The sequence below is a fragment of the Canis lupus genome, chromosome 7 (assembly GCF_048164855.1).
Source record: "Canis lupus baileyi chromosome 7, mCanLup2.hap1, whole genome shotgun sequence".
Taxonomy (NCBI): Eukaryota; Metazoa; Chordata; class Mammalia; order Carnivora; family Canidae; genus Canis; species Canis lupus.
Genome location: NC_132844.1, coordinates 39,956,231 through 39,974,473, shown reverse-complemented (window position 1 = coordinate 39,974,473; position 18,243 = coordinate 39,956,231). Strand labels below are relative to the sequence as shown.

At 35.3% G+C, this 18,243-nt stretch overlaps 1 protein-coding gene across 1 annotated transcript in view; it reads left to right on the top strand.

Moving 5' to 3' along the window:
* Nucleotides 1-18,243, top strand: part of COL19A1 (collagen type XIX alpha 1 chain) — a 307,933-nt gene that overhangs the window by 129,429 nt on the left and 160,261 nt on the right. The window contains exons 14-15 of the mRNA XM_072832451.1: nucleotides 4,650-4,703; nucleotides 6,293-6,328. Of these exons, the coding sequence (XP_072688552.1) occupies nucleotides 4,650-4,703; nucleotides 6,293-6,328 (90 nt within the window). The remainder of the gene's footprint in view (nucleotides 1-4,649; nucleotides 4,704-6,292; nucleotides 6,329-18,243) is intronic.

The window sequence follows — 18,243 nt, the reverse complement described above, 5'->3', positions numbered from 1 at the left end:
ATAATTAGAAAAGTAAATTTCAATCATTGAATTTAGACTCTTCCTCTGCATCTTTATTATTGTCTTTCAAACATTCCTTATCAGAAATACAGCATCTGATGTTTCTAAAATAATCATATTAATCTCCTTATACCAATGCAATCTGTATTATTAAATACAAAAATGTAGAAATCCCAAAGCTGAGCTATCAGCTAGCAACAGCTGGTGCCATTGCTAGGAAACAAGACACAATCAGTGGGAAGAGGAGGCAAAGAATTAATTGATGGGTCAAAAATTTTTTGACCAATATTATTTTGTATCTTCTGATTTTAAAGATACTACATTCCAGTAAAATTAATTTCATAGTCTGCCTGCTTTTATAATTCTAAATATAATACTGTCCTTCAGCTTTCATCTTACCTTTAGATAAGAGTTCCTGTTTCCACATAACATACTGAGTCAACTACTGTGCTTTTGAGAATCTTTATATACATGATTTTGTTGAGAACTTTGATAATAGATTCCCGTCTTATTCAATATTGAATTCATAGTCTGTTCCATTTGATTCTTTATGCTTTATGGTGAGTGCTACATCTTTTTCTCCCCAGTACTCAATAACCGTTGATAGCAGCACCAGTGTGACATGAGGAGAAAAATTGCACTTGAGAAAAGCATTACTGATCTGTTTCTCAGGGCCTATTATGATGCCCTGGCCTTAAAAACATTGTACTTTGTCACAAGAGGACATGAGTTACATGGGCCCACTTCAATGGCCATAAAAGTAGAAGCTTGATAAATGCAGTACTTCTCAATTGCATTTTATCCTATGTGAGTTAAAGCACAGTGGTACCATATCCGTCAAACTGAGTACAAACCTGAACAGAACAAACTATTAATTATCCCTTAAACCTGGACTTGAAAAGTAAAAGCAACATTTATTAAGTACCTACCATGTACTAAGTGTTTTTATAACCTATGATTCTCAGAACAACCCTTCAAAGTAACTAGTATTTATACCTATTTAATAGGAAAGTTTGAACAACTTAGGATTTTGCGTAAAATACCACTCTTTTCCTGACTCTCCTGAAATGCCACATTTCTGAATCTTGAGTGCCTCCAATGAAATTAGGCTTCCCTGAAAACTGTTCCCTTCACACTTGCTACACTTCCATAATAATATTCAATATTTACATCAGCTTGTAGTTGGTGACATTATTCCCCTACCATTCCCCCACCCTACCATTTCTTGGTTGATTGAACCAGGGATGGTTACGCTGATTCACTGGTCAATAAATTCTTCCCAGATGTTGCAGTGAGGGTTAGTTTGTCAGGCAAGAATATTGAACAAAAATTTAATGTATTATTTTATGCCAAAAAATAATATTTTATAACGTGATGTGTGATGATTATGAGTCATAGTAGTAACTGGAACACCAGTGTACCCAGAACTCAGTATAACCCCATGCCCCACCATAGAGTTAACCATTTTCTTGAATGTTATGTTTAACGTTGTCTTTTTTAAAAAAATAACATTTTCATATTCATATGTTCATAAAGTATAGTTTAGTCTTATATATTTATAGATATTCATTAATATTTGTTGAATGAATGCTGTCTTTCTTAGCTATTTCTTCTTCATGTGTCTTTCTCTGCATACTGTTATACCAGGAAGCAGAAAGAAAATCTCTTTTTAAATAAACTTCTCAGCCCAGTAAATGGTACAGCCTCCTATCAATTAAGTCTTGACACCTCCTTTTCTTTGCTCCCTCTTCCAACAAATCTGTATGTCTTACTTCCCAGTATGTACAGCTTCTGACCACTCCTCTCCATTTCCAGTATCACCACCTTATCCCAACCACCCTACTCTTTTTTGCCTGGAAAACTATGGCAACCCCTTTTCTGCTTCAATCTTGCTGCCTACAGTCTATTTTCACATTGTAGCCAAAGTGATTTTTTTTTTTTTTTTGGAAGAAAGTCACATGTCATTTCTCTGCTTGAAACATTTAAGTAGTTTCCCATTCCATTTAGAACAAAACCCATCCTCCTTACCATGGCCTGCAATTCTCTATGTGTACTGACCTTTGTCTAAACTTGACTTGATCTCCTGTTTCTTGTCTGTGTGCTTATGACATTCTGTTCACTCTGGGAGCTTTGGTGTTTGCTATGCCTTCTAACCTCAATGCTTTCCTCCCAGATCTTTGCATGGCAGGATCCTCTGAAACAATAAATGTCTCCACACAGAAGCTGGTTCTGATCACCCCAACTGAAATAGCAGCTCTCTCCCTCTCATTTTTATCATATTCAGCCTACTGTCCTATTTATCATCAGTCACCCTCTTCTTATGAGTTCCATGGGAGCAGGAATCTTGACCCTGTTAGGCAAAAATTATTCTCACACTTATTAAAATGGTAAGGGGATCCCTGGGTAGCTCAGCAGTTTAGTGCCACCTTCAGCCCAGAGCGTGACCCTGCATGGAGCCTGCTTCTCCCTCTGCCTGTGTCTCTACCTCTCTCTCTCTCTGTGTCTTTCATGAATAAATAAATAAATAAATCTTAAAATAAATAAAATAAAATAAAATAAAATAAAATAAAAATAAAATAAAATAAAATAAAATGGTAAGGAGGATTTTTTGTTCAAACCTATTGGAATAGGGGTATTGCAGTAGGGGAGAAAAATTGAGATAAACTCCAAATACAACAAGGACAGGTGAGGATGTATAGCCAATGGAGTGACCGGCTCAGTGAATGGGAAATTGCTAAGAGCAGACCTCAGGGGCAGGAGGATTCTTGACAAACTGACCTAATAGGATTCTTGCTAAAGGCAGGTCACTTACACAACAAAGATAGAGCATGAGGAACTTGATCTGATATAAGGGTGGGGGATTCTTTCTAAACTGACTTAACATGATTCTTGCTAAAACTGGGCTAAGCAGGCCAAAGGCAGAACTTAACAACAGCCAAGGTTGAGGCCTGATCCAGCAGAGGACTCAGAAGAGTCTGACTAAAGTTTGGTCAAGGAGAGAGTCTTTGTCAACCTCTTGTTTTTGTATTTCTAAGTAGCACTATCCAATAGAAATAGAATCTATTGAATATAATACTTATATGGTATATTTGTAAATATGATATTATTTCAAGATAAATATATTTTCCAGTAGCCATCCTAAGAAAAGTAAAAAGAAACAGGTGAAACTAATTTTAATAACATCCAAAATATAAATACCCAAAATATTATCACTTTAATGTATAATCAGTATGAAAATTATTGAGGTATTTTACATTTTTTGTACTAAATATTGAAAACCTAGTATGTTTTACACTCACAGCACATCTCAATTCAGCCTAATCTCATTTTGCTTATTTGGGAAGGAATGGCTATTTCAAATAATAAGAAAATATCACATCTCAAATATGATTTACTTTTTCACTCATCCTTTTTCTATAAAGATTCTGAGGTAACAGTGGAAGGCATATAGCTGTGAGTTTTATCCTGAAAAGTACTTCTACAATTGTGAAGTGTGTTTTGCCAATCAGTAGCTGTTTTCAACCCTTAAAGAATTTTTTTTCTTAAGGCGTAAGGTTACAGTTTTCACATAATCTCTAAAGATTATTTTAAGTATCCAGTTTTCCTTAATTTCTTTAAATTCATCATGGGATTATATATTAAGTAGTTAAAGCTGATAGCATTTGACATTGTTTATTGACTACAAAATGTCAGTGCAGTGATAGATGGATCCCTAGGCCAGGAAAAGTAAGACCTCTAGATATACTGTGCATTGTGTGGCTTCAGAATATTTCTTTTTTCTATTATTGTTCTTCCCTTATCCAATGTGTTAAATCAAGGATGTAGGAAGTTACTTTTTCCTATTCACCACACAGTCAGGATGTGTCTATCTAACTTTCTTTCTGTTTACACTGTGAATACCTTCAACTGTAGAACTGATTTTTCCTCCAGTGAAATCTATTGTAGTATTTCTGAGAGCTGTCATTTCTGAATCCGATCAACTAAATACCCACTGAAGCACCCAAGAACCTAGAATATTCATGAACATAATTATTTGATACTCTATGTCTTATATAGTTTCATTTAATATCTTTATAAATTCGGGTTAAGAAAATTAGGAATTAGTGGACTAAAACATACTTTAAAACAGGAAAGCAACTACATTCTAGTTTCAGGCTGTGAGGGATAGGAAAAGAATATGTCCTTCATTTATATTTCCCCCACAATTAGATTACTTGATAGAGACATAAAAATGCTTTTAATTTAATTCTTGAATTTTTTTGGCAAGCTTTATAAAGGCCAAATCAATGCTAAATCAAAGGTATTTACAACATCCACAAATTTAATCCAAAGTGGATACTTAAAAGCTCATATAGACCTAAATGATGTTCTCCCAGATGGTGAATTAATGTAATTTTAGCAGGAAGCAAAGTTGCACAAATATGCAGTATTCAGGACTCACGCTGATTTAATGTATCTGTACTCACCACAACGCAGATGTTGCTTATCATTTTAGTGCCAGTTGTCTCTGTTTCTCTCTATACTACAAACTGAAGAATGGGATTTGGGAGTTCAGTAAATTATTTTATTTTGTGGCTAATGACTTGTTAGAAATTCAAGCTTTCTGTGAATTGTGTATAGAAATCACATTGGTTGTATTCTTTATATAGGGTTTGAAAGGTGACTTGGGTCCTCATGGTCCACCTGGCCCAAAAGGAGAAAAGGTATTGTATTCTCCCAGAGAAATGCCAGTTTTTCTTAAGAAAACTCTAAAAATGTTTGCACTGACTTTTCATTGATACTATTTAACTGCCAAAAGGTTAATTTTGTTAAAATTAACCAAAGGCTGTTATGTTAAAAGCATCTGAAGAAAAGCCTTTTGGTTCACTTAATTAGTTTGAAGAGACTAAATGCACAACTGCTAGTTGACATTAATTTGTGTTTATAAGATTTCACTTTCTCTCCCTCACTTAACAGCATTAGCTATTCCATTGCCAAATTAGCAACTGTGCCTTGTATCAGGGAATTTTGCCAATAACACTGAACTGCTACCATAATGGTGAAGCAGGTGGCCTTTGGGGGGAAGGAGGTTAACTTTCTAACTCAGTTTCAGTCTGAATGCTTCATTTCCTACCACTTTTTCTCGCATGCCATTTTATAATGATATATTGGCAGTGACCTTTAAAAGAGATTTAAAAATACTAAAAGGAAGAATCATTTAGAATAAGATCATTGGATGATCTCAATTTAATAACAATTGTACTTGTGGGTGTTTTATTATCTCTATTTTCAGCACATTTGGGAATCCTTGTCTGTCTTCAATATTTACCTCTATGTTAAAGTTGATCTTACAAATTGGTCCTCAGTGACCGAGTTAAGCTATGTCAATGTTCCCCAACAAGTACTGGCTATTTTTATTCAATTGTTCCAAAAAGTAATGACTACTCCATGCTGTCTTAACTTTTGAGGTGACTATGTTAGATGAGAAAAGAAAAAGTTACAGAGATACCCTCAACATTAGAGCATAGCTCAGAACTTCATGCCACAAAGTTTAAGTTTTCCATCATGTCCACCTAAAAAGCATTATAGTAATAATGCTTGATCTTAATGATTAAGAGTTCTTATTAAATAAATAGGGGTCCTGATACAATAAAGCATATAGGTGACATATAAATGAGAAAACAGTAAACTTTTAGATAAGCCATTTTTTAAAAGATTTTGAAAAGTCTCTCTATGTCCACCTGGTAATTTGTATTCACATAGGTTAGCAAAGCAATTTTCATATTTAAAAATACATAAATATAGGCAAAGCCTCTTGAAATTAATGGCAAATGCAATGTCAATTTAGCAGAGCTTTATAAGAGGCAGTGGGACTGCTTCTTGCAGCTGGGAGGCATGAAGTGGGGAGATACACTTATTTCTGCTGATCCTCATACTAACTTTGTCAGAAAAATTATCTGTCGTGACACTTCCCAGCTGCTCCATTGGCAAGTAACCATATTTGAAAAGATATTCTTTCTAATTTTGGATTAGTAGACAAAAGAATAGAAAATTAGATTATTTTAGCTTTTCCAAACAAGTTTTGCAGAAAGCACGGGGGTGTATAAGGTGATATTTATATCATGAGAGTTAAAGCACGCGATACATTTGTCATCATATGATAGGATACAGACTTCTATCAGATCAAATTCTATTTTTCTTTCAAAATGTGTGTGTGTGTGTGTGTGTGTGTATAGCTTCTATCCATTCAGAAAACTTATAAATAAAATATCCAAAAAGGATTAATAGTGACTGTAATTTTAATCTGTTTTAGGGAGATACAGGACCTCCAGGACCACCAGCCTTAACTGTAAGTATTCCTGAAACCAGAATTCAAAATTGAAATATGTTTTCCTGTTTATTATTCAAAATACATCATGATTAAACCAAAATTTATGCCATAAAATATTTGAAAACTGAAAATGACCTTAGAGTAGATCTAGCCAAACCTCCAGATTTTTAAGATGGGGCATCTGCCCACATCAGTGAAGTACTTAACCTGAGGTCATACCAGTAGTTATTAGAAAAGTCTGGAGGCAGTACCAATCCTGAACAAGATTCTCTACCCTCCATATGGTTCATAATTGTGGCCCTTGAATGTTTGATTATACATTCTTAACATGACATTTAAAGTTAATGGAAGCAGAGACTATTCTACTTATTTTAAAAACTGTAAAAGATGAGCCGCCCAGGTGGCTCAGCAGTTTAGTGCTGTCTTCAGCCCAGGGTGTGATCCTGAAGACCAGGGATTGAGTCCCACGTCAGGCTCCCTGCATGGAGCCTGCTTCTCCCTCTGCCTGTCTCTGCCTCTCTCTCTCTCTCTGTCTCTCATGAATATATAAATAAAATCTTAAAAAAAAAACTGTAAAAGAACAAAATAAACTATAATCCCAATAGGTAAAAAACAGCTACTATTTAAACTGATTGTTACATTCCCCAAAACCTGTCCAAGACCATTGTTTTTTTTCCTATGTAATTTGATTCTGAGATTTACAAATGATAAATGGAGATATTTCAGTAACATATTTATGAGAAAAGTTTCTAATGTGCGCATAATGGGATTGTTCTCAATTAAATGGCTCATCATTTATTAAGCATTTAGTCATAAATATATAATGACTTTATATTTAGATATAATTTACCATTATAGATTTTTTTCATAGGTCATTAAGGACTCTCATTTAACTTAAAGATTTGGTCTAACGATGACTCTAAGTCTAATAGAAAAGAGGAAACTTTCTTAAATAAGGTCATTTGTAGCCTGAGGTCTCTTCAATTTTATGTTGATATTACCTAATGACATAAATTAAGAATTGAAATCATCAGTTTTGAGGCCCGTTCTGATAATAGAAGGTCAGATTTAAAAAGAAATCTTCTAGTATCAAAAAAAAAAAAAAAAAGAAAAAAAAAAAGAAAAGAAAAGAAATCTTCTAGTATCTGTGTTGAGCTCTTCCCAGTAAGGCAGCACAGTAATCACAAAGACTGTGTGGCTTTAATAACATTTGTATTTATCTTTGTATTTGAAAATGTCATTCTGAACAATATGTTAATAATGTCTTATACAAATAATTTTTGCAATGCTTACTTAAAGGACAAATATTTCTTCATACATGAAAAATCTAAGGAGTCAAACAGATGATCTAGGAATAACCAAATTCAATTTACAATGGAATTCTGTGCTTGAAGCTTTTATTTTCAAGATGGAAATAAAAACTATTTGAGAAGTTGTTTTAACTACATATTATTCAGCTTTTTTATACTTTGTGGAGTTTATTTTTAAAATTATTTGGCAGTGATTTAGACTTAAACCTGCTCATTTTATCTAAGTCACATGCTTGCTTTTGTTCAACTAAGTTCCACACTCACCCACTCTATTTAGTTATCTGATTTTGTAATCATTTCCAACTTGTGTTTAAAGAGCAAAATGTAGTCAGTCTATGTTTGTCATTTCACCTGATAATGCAAATTTGCTCCCTTACCCAGAAAATTGGATTGGAATATATCTATTTTAAGGAATTATTATTATTGGAGAGGGAGAGAGAAAAAGTGTGCATGTGGGAGTGGGGGTTGGGGGTGGAGGAAGGGAGAGGCAGAGGGAGAAAGAGAATCTTAAGCAGGCTGTACACCCAGTGCAAAGCCCATTGTGGAGCTTAATCTCACAACACTGAGATCATGACCTGAGCCAAAATCAAAGTTGGACACTTAATTGACTGAACCACCCAGGCACTCCTACTTTATGGATTTTTAATGACAGCTAACGTCTTCCTGCCAAGTTGTACCCTGTAGATGCCCCTGCACTATTTAGCTGGCAGGCACGGAGAGAGTACAAATGAATTTTTACCCTTACATAAAAATATAATAAGCCAAAAACCACTCTGAAATGAGATGTTTTATTTCATCAAGTTAAATATTAGTATTATTTGGATATTACTAATATACACTTGTCATTAGTTTATTAACATAATTAATGTTTAAAAATGAGGAGACATGAATAGACATTTTTCCAAAAAAGACATATAGATGGCCAACAGATGCATGAAAAGATGCTTAATATCACTCATCATCAGGGAAATACAAATCAAAACTATAATGAGATACCACCTCACACCTGTCAGAATGGCTAAAATTAACAACACAGGAAACAACAGTTGTTGGCAAGGATGTGGAGAAAGGAAAACCCTCTTAAATTGTTGATGAGAAGGCAAACTGATGCAGCCATTGTGGAAAACAGTATGGAGGTTCCTCAAAAAGTTAAAAATATAACTACTCTATGATCCAGCAATTGTCAAAGGACACAAAAGTACTTACTCAAAGGGATACATGCACCCTGTTGGTTATAGCAGTATTACCAACAATAACCAAACAATGGAGAGAACCCAAGTGTCCATCAACTGCTGAATGGATAAAGAAGATGTGTGTACACACACACACACACACACACACACACAATGGTATATTATTCAGCCACAAAAAGAATGAAATCTTGGTATTTGCAATGACATGGATGGAGCTAGAGAGTATTATTATTATGGTAACTGAAGTAAGTTGATCTGAGAAAGACAAATACCATATGATTTCACTCATATGTGGAATTTAAGAAATAAGACAAATGAACATAGCAGTAAAAAGAGAAAGAGAGAGAAAGAGAGAAAAGCAAACCAGGAAACAGACTCTCAACTATAGAGAACAAATTGATGGTTACTAGAGGGTAGGTGGGTGGGGAATCGGTTAAAAAGGTAATGAGTAATAAGGAAGGTACTTGTTGTGATGAGCACTGGGTATTGTATATAAGTGATGAATCACTAAGTTCTACACCTGAAACTAATATTACACTGTAGGTTAACTAACTGGAATTTAAATAAAACTTAGGGGGTACCTGGGTGGCTCAGTCAGTAAAGCATCATGATCTCAGGGTCATGAGATTGAGCCTGCACTGGGCTCCACTCTGGGCATGACAAAGACTGCTTCAGATTCTCTCTCTCTATCCCTCCCTCCCCACACTTGCTCATGCTTACACTCTCTCTCAAAAAATGAATGAATGATTGATTGAATGAATGAATGAATGAAAACTTGGAAAGAAAATAAATAAATTTTAAAAAAAGAAAATAAGAAAATAAATAAATATTTTTAAAAATTAAAAAAATGTTAACTATGAAATAGGGAGGAAGTGAAATGCATATAATCTTATCACGTACTAAATATTTAATTGATTTTTATAAGGTAGATTAATATATTTTAATGAAGTGATCGATAACAGTTTTCAAGGAAGATAAACTTGAAAGTTATACTAACTCCACTATATTTAGATTAAAGGAGGTACTGTTATCTGAGAGTCAATAAATTGAAAGTTCATTCATAGTGTTTCTCAAAGGTAGTTGCACACTAAAATCGCATACCAACCTGGGCTCAAACATACCAACCTGGGCTCCACCCCCAGAAATTACAATTCAGTAGCTCTGATGTGGACCAGTATATTTTATTTTATTAATTTAATTTAATTTAATTTAATTTAATTTAATTATTTTATTCTATTCATTTTATTTATTTATTTATTTACTTACTTACTTACTTTTTAAAGATTTTATTTATTCATGAGAGACACAGAGAGAAAGGCAGAGGGAGAACCAGGCTCCATGCAGGGAACCCGATGCAGGATTTGATTCCAGGACTGCGGGATCACACCCTGAGCCAATGGCAGAGATGCCCAACTGCTGAGCCACCCAGGCATCCCAGGACCAGTATATTTTAAAGCTCCTAGGGTACTTCTAAGTATGCAGTTGGAATTGAAAGCCATTGTATATGGGTACTGTAATGGAACAAGGTTTCTTCCTGTTCAAAAAATTCTTTTAGACTTTTGAAGAAGTCTGGCTTTTATCTGAAATACAACTTAATGCATTGTAATAAAGAAATGTAAACATCTCTTTCCATTTGGGAGGTATACTAGTGAAACTAAATTAAGACTGAAGGCTGGTTGGTTAAGTAGAGGAGATTAAGGCTAGAAAGATACCTTTAATTACAGCCTTAACCCAGCCATTCAAGGACTGCAGTAAGCTCAAGTGCCTTAATACTTCTCAGAATTTAAGGTGCCCAAGAACATTCAGAGGTCTTGTTCAAATACATATTTCATTTCATAAGTCTGAGGTGGGATGTGAGATTCTACATTTCTAACTGGAGGATGCAGGTGCTGCTGGTCCTCAGACCACACTTCAAGTCCAAGGGCTTAGCACTCAACCCCCAGCTGCACCATCATTTCATAGATTAGTGGCTCCAGACCCATACTGTATGTCAGTCAGATGTACACAGATCACGTGATGTAGGTGTGTTTATCTTTACATTTTCCTGCTTTTCCTGAGTTCCTTTGATCTATAAATTTATGTATCTCACCTAATTTGGGAACTTTTTGTCTGTTATTTCATCAAATTTGTTTTCTGCCCTATTATCTCTATCTTCTTCCGAGACTCTGATTACATATATGTTGCACTTTTAAAATATTTTGCTTTCCATCTAATTCTCTCTTCTTGTGAATGAATCATTTCTAGTGGGCTCTTTTCAAGCTTACTCATTATTGGTCATTTCCATTCTGCTATTAAGACCATTCTTCAAATTTTTCATTTCAGATACTATATTTTTAAGTTAGTGAAGTTCTATTTATTTTTTTAAAAAATAATGTCTGTTTCTCTGCTAACATTTTCTATCTTTTTGGTCACTGGGAGCTATATTTTCCTTCATGTCCTTGAAAGTAGTTTTAATAGATGCTTTATTTTAATATCTTTGTATTAGAATTCCATCATCTGAAGGATGCCTGGGTGGCTTAGTTGGTTGAGTGTCTGCCTTCGGCTCAGGTCATGATCTCAGGGTCAAAGGAATTGAGTCCTGCATCATTGGGCTCTCTGCTCAGAAGGGAGTCTGCTTCTCCCTCATCTTACACTGTGCTCTCTCTCATAAATAAATAAATATAAATAAATAAATAAATAAATAAAATAAATCTTTTAAAAAAATTCTGTCATCTGATTAATGTCAAATTGTCTCTGTTGACAGTCTTTTCTCTTATTAAAAAAGATTTTATTTATTTATTTATTTACTTACTTACTTATTTATCTATTTATTTATTTATTTGAGGGAGAGAGAGAGAGAGAAAGGAGGAAAGAGCAGAGGGAGAGGGACAAAAAGATTCCTCACTAAGCCCGGAGCATAACATGGCGCTCAATCTCAGAACCCCAAGATCATGACCTGAGCTGAAATCAGGAAGCACTTAACTGACTGAGCCACTAGACACCCATCTTTTCTTTTTAGAATTGGTAATGTTTTGTTCTTAACATCTATGTCAAATATTTTTGGACTGCATTTTAGGCACTGTGAATGATATGTTATAGGAACTCTGAATTTTGTTAGATTTCTCTGAAGAACATGAATATATTTTAAAGCGATGAGTTAAATTAGCTGCACACACTGTAAACTATCTCCCCTGTAGTTGACAACAGCTGAAATCCTGATTTTGTTCTTTTAGCCTAGTTTGGGATGCTTGGAGTGTGTACTGCACATGTATGGTTAGGGATCAGCCAGAGATTTTGGTAAAGTTTATACACAGAATTTGGGACTGCCTTGTTCTTTACAAAATTTTGCAAACCACACCTTCTTTACCTTCTGGTAAGTACATTTGCTCTAAGCTCTGTGCTCTAATTCTTCAGTCCAGCCAGACAGCAGGCTTTCCATTTAGCCACCTTGTGACCCAGACTGTGACCTGCCTTCAAAGTAAACATTTGTTTTATTTTAAATTTTATTTATTTATTCATGAGACAGAGAGAGAGAGAGACAGAGACACAGGCAGATGGAGAAGCAGGCTCCCTGCACAGAGCCTGATGCGGGACTTGATCCCAGATCCCAGGATCACAACCTGAGCCAAAGACAGACGCTCAACTGCTGAGTCACCCAGGCGTCCCTAAAGTAAACATTTTAGAAACAGGAAACTGACCACCTGCTGTTTCGTTTTTCCAAATGTTGACTCCTCTCCAGTGTCTACCTCCTTTTGTTGATTTTCTAGTGTCTTCAGGTAGTCATTTTTACATTTTTCTCTGGAGTTTAAAGTTGTTATCTGTATGTTAATTCAATAGGAACTACTTTTTTTATACAATGCTAGATTACTTCTAATTTACTTAGAAATTTTACAACTGTACACATAAGTGACTTAGCCTTACAAGTTATTTATTCTATTTGCCTCATCTTCAATATATGTCCGAATCTGTTTCTCACATTCTACTATTGCTATCCTGTTCTAGACAGCATTATATATCCCTGGATTATTTCAGTACCTGTTCAATGGTTTTCCTACTTCTTCCCTTTATCTCTTTGAGTTTTACAAAAACACAGAAGCCAAGAAGTTTCCTCATCATGCTTCTTTTAAAAAAAATTTATTTATTTGAGGGAAAGAGAGAGAGCACAGGTGGGGAAGAAGGGCAGAGGCAGAAGGAGAGGGAGAAGCAAATTCCCTGCTGAGCAGGGAGCCCAACATGGGACTCAATCTCAGGACCCAGAGATCATGCCCTGAGCCAAAGGCAAACACTTAACCAACTGAGATACCCAGGCATCCCCTTGTCATGCTTCTGTTCAAAATCTCCCATGTTTCTCCATTTGATTCATAGAAAAAGCCAAATTCTATACAATGGCCTAGCCTAAAAGGTCTTATAGGATTCAACTCTTGTTGCATTTCTGACTTCATCTTTTATTCTTTTCTTGCTAACTTTATTCCACAGCAGTGGCCTTCTTGCAGGTCTTTAAGCATCCCTGGCACCCCACCTGAGAAGGTTTGCATTTTCTCTTTCTTCCACCTGTTCTAGCTATATGCATATCTACTTCCTTTAAGTTTTAACAATGGCCATGTTCAACCACCCTGTTTAAAATTACACACACACATACACACATAGAATTTCTAAACCCCATTAGTGCTCTACTTTTTTCATTTTCACCATAGCACTTACCACTTTCTAACATAACATTTAAAATGCCTACTTAGGACAGCCCGGTGGCTCAGCAGTATAGTGCCACCTTCAGCCCAGGGCATGATCCTGGAGACCCTTGACTGAGTCCCATATTGGGCTCCTTCCATGGAGCCTGCTTATGTCTCTGCCTCTCTCTCTGTGTGTGTCTCTCATGAATAAATAAATAAAATATTTTTAAATGCTTATTTATTATATTTATTGTTAATTGTCAGTATTCCTCTACATTTAACTATTAATCCCATGAGGGGCAAGGATTCTTGGTGAGTTTTGTTTATTGTTGAATTCCAAGCATACAGAACAGAGTTTAGCACATAGTATGCCCTGAAGGAAAAAAAAAAAAAGCTGTTTAATGAATATCGTCTTTGTAAGTATTATAATCTTTGCTTTTTAGCTTCATTAATTTCATTTATTAACTTCCTTTCTCTTAGAAAGTCTTTATAAAATAAGAATTTTATATAATGATTTTGATGAAAGCATTTGGACTGATATTTTCTTTGTTACAAAATTTTTGTGCTACTTATTCCATTTTTATTGTTTTAAGGTCATTTGTTTATTGAAGTTTTCATGTCAGTTTTCTATAAAATTATTTAATATTCATTTTTTTTAAAGAAAGCAGAGTGCTAGCCAAATAAAATAAATCTGTGGTTCCTATGACTTGATTATGACACAAAAGTATAAATTGAAATAAACATCTTTGACCTACAGTTGTTTTACCTAACCCTGCCTGATTTATTACTCATTTCTCAGCACTTTGTTTAACTCCTAGAAGGTAAAATTTGGCATCTAATCCATAAAAATATTAAATCAGTTGCTATAATTTGGAACTTTTCCTTTCAATAGCACAAATGAAGCCAAATAAAATCAAATTGTACCTGATTCCAGCTGAAATTCTTTAAGTAACTGCTTATCAACAACAAAAGAATAATTCCCTTATAAATAAATTTTGCTTGTACTTTTTAAAATTCTAGTTTCAAAAATGTCAACAAACCACATTTTTCTGAAATTTATTTGGTTGCCACCATACCTGGAATGAATGTTACAACGACACTTAAGTGAATTCCTGGACATCATCATCATAGTGGAATAGGAATTTTCTACCATATTCCTCCCAAAGAACATCAATTTAGACAATCACCCATGGGTAAGATAGTCTCGTGGAAGTCCAGGAAGAAGTCCAGTGGAGTCTAGTGGAGAAGTTGCAGCATACTACTGAAGCAAAGAAATCCCAGAAGGGTAAGAGGAACAGTTTCAATTTACATGCATCACCCCTTCCGCAAGGCTGCACAGCTCAGTGCTAAAAGACACCTCTTCAGCCATGATTTCTCCTGCAGGGGAAGGTGAGAGCTTGTGAATGACAACTCACCTGTCCCAGCTATGCAGGATGCTGCCAAAGAAACCTACATCCATCTTGCCTCATCTGGAATACTGAGATATGCTGTGTGATAGGGTGGGTGATGTTGGGAGACAGAAGTAGAGCTCTTAGAGGGCACCAAAGGGATGTGAATCTTATGGAGTGCATATACTCCAGACTATTAGGAAACTCACCCATGAGCCTCTGGACATTCCTCACTTTTGATTCTCCCTCTAATGGCCCACAGGCACCTCCAAGACTCCATGTGCCTCACCTCCACACACACTTACCTCATGGCCAGCTGCACGTGCATGCTCCCAATGGCAGCAAGAATGAGCCTTTGCAGAGGACTGGTGAGCACCTGCAGAAACTGCCTCCACTCTGAGATTCCAAGAAACAATGCAAAGTTGAGCGTTAATCACTGCCCTGAGAAGAACAAAAGGGAAGCTGTCAGCATGTGTCCTGACTATGTGTCCTGACTATGTATTATTGAGAGAAGACATAGACCTTAAGAATACCTCCACAAGAAGAAGCAAAGTGTGGAGTAAGCATATCTGAGAAAAGGTCTGAGAAAGCCTTGGAAGCCCTAAAAGTTTTGTGGGAGGCAATTCTCTCCCAAAGCCAGTCAGTGAAGACTGAAAGAACTGTGCTTTTTCAATTAAGACAGCAACACAAGATGTCAGAGAATCCTAAAAATCAAGGAAACATGACATCAAAGAACACAATAATTTTGCAGTAACAGAACCCAAATAAATGGTTACAAATCTATGCATTATTGGAGTACCAAAAGGAGAAGAGAGGATAAATGGGCAGAAAGCTTATCTAAAGAAATAATGGCTGAGAATTTCCCAAAACTCGGGAGAAAGTTGGACACTTGAATTCATGAAGCTCATAGATTCACAATAGCCAGGACATGGAAACAATCTAAGTGTCCTTCAACAGATGAATGGATAAAGAACATGTAGTGAGTGTAGTGTGTGTGTGTGTGTATGTGTGTGTGTGTGTGTATAGTTATTCAGCCATAAAAAGAAGGAATCCTACCATTAGCAACAACATGGGTGGACCTTGAAGGCATTATGCAAAGTGAAATAAGTTAGAGAAAGACAAATACTCTTATGTTTTCATTTTTATATGGAATCTGAAGAAACAGAACTCATAGAAACTGAGAGTAGACTGGTGGTTGCCAGGGGCGGGGCATGAAGGAAATGGGAGAGACGTTGGTCAAAGATTACCAACTTTTAGTTATACAATGCGTAAGTTCTGGGGATCTAATGCACAGCATGATGACAATAGTTAACAATACTGTGTGATATACTTGAAAGTTGCTAAGAGACTAGATCTTAAATGTTATCAGCACACATACACGAAAAGTATTTTTGTGAGTTGATGGAGGTGTTAATTAATCTGATTGTGGTAATCGTTTCATTATATATACATGTTTCAAATCATCAGATTCTACACCTTAAACTTATACAATGTGGAGGCATCTGGGTGGCTCAGTTGGCTAAGCATCTGCCTTCGGCTCTGGTCATGGTCTTGGGGTCCTGGGAGTGAGCCCTTCATCAGGCTCCCTACTCATTGGGGTTGTCTGCTTCTCCCTCTGCCCCTTCCCCCTCTGCTCCTGTGTGTGTTCATGTTCTCTTTGTCTGTCTGAAATTAATAAATAAAATCTTTAAAAAAAACTTTACACAATATTACGTGTCAATTATATTCCAATAAAACTTGGGGGCAGAGTGAGTTACTGATAAATTTAATATATCTCCTCTGTTGATAGCTATAATTTAAGGAGCAGATGTTTATTTACATGAGCTAAAACCAACACTGAATAAAACATCATAATAATATTCAAATTTCTTTGATCAAAATAGAGTTCATCTAAGATCATAATGCAAATTTATGTTAAAAGTACATCCTGATAAATTGTTCTGAAGTCATAAGATTTTGATATAAAAATCCTCTATTACAGGTTAATATTTTATGCTTTATTTATGTTATTTTAATTATGACATTTCACACAAGTTTTTACTTTATATTTTTTTCAAGTTTTTATTGAAATTCCAGTTAGTTAACATACAGTGTAATATTAGTTTCAGGTATAGAATTTAGCGATTCATCACTTACATACAACACCCAGTGCTTATCACAAGTGCTCTCCTTAATAACCACCCACCTCCCCTCCAGTAACCATCAGTTTATAATAATCTTAACCTCTATAGTTAACTAAGATCATTAGTTAATATAATTAACTATATAATTATTACATATATTAGTATATTATATATTTTATAATAGAAGATTATTTTCTGACTTGCCCCTCTCTCTTTTTCCCCCCATGTTCATTTGTTTTGTTCCTTAAATTCAACATATGAGTGAAATCATATGGTATTTATCTTTCTCGAACTGACTTATTTTGCTTAGCATAATACTCTTTAACTCCATCCCTGTCATTGCAAATGGCAAGATTTCATTTTTTGGATAGCGAGTAATATTCCATTGTATATATACATACTACATCTTCTTTATCTATTCTTCAGTTGATGGACATTTGAGCTCTTTCCATAATTTGGCTATTGATAATGGTGCTATAAACATCAGGGTACATGTAAGCCTTTGAATAAGTATTTTTGTTTCCTTTGGTAAATACCTAGTGGTGCAATTGCTGGAATATAGTTCTATTTTTAAGTTTTTGAGGAATCTCCATACTCTTTTCCAGAGTGGCTGCACCAGTTTGCATTCCCACCAACAGTGCCAGAGGGTGCCCCTTTCTCATCCTCACCAGCACTGCTTTACATTTCTTTCTTTTTTTTTTTTAATTAAAGATTTTATTTATTTATTCATGACAGACAGAGAGAGAGAGAGGCAGAGACACAGGCAGAGGGAGAAGTAGGCTCCACACAAAGAACCTGATGTGGGACTCAATTCCGGGACTCCAGGATCACATCCTGAGCCCTACCTACGCAGATGCTCAACCGCTAAGCCACCCAGGCAATCCCTACATTTAAATATTGGATATAAATATTCACATTTAATGTGCAAGTAAAATTAGTGCAAATTATTTGGTTCTCTGTCATTTCTTGTCCATAACTTTACATATAACTTTTTTATATATAACTGTGTCTTTATATATAACATATTAAAGTTGTTGTATATGTTCTATGTTCTTACTATTACACACTACTAACAGATATTCCTCATATAAAAAATATACTGCTGTTTTTATAGTAAAGTTTTGCCAAATCCCTAACTGAAGCTTCAGAATCGAGACAGGGACTATGATTGAAATAAGGCAGTTGGCTAATATCTCTGCCTCCTTCTGCATGTCATGTTAGAAGAGACAGGGGAAGGAAGGTAGAACAGTGCCATTTCATGGGATATATC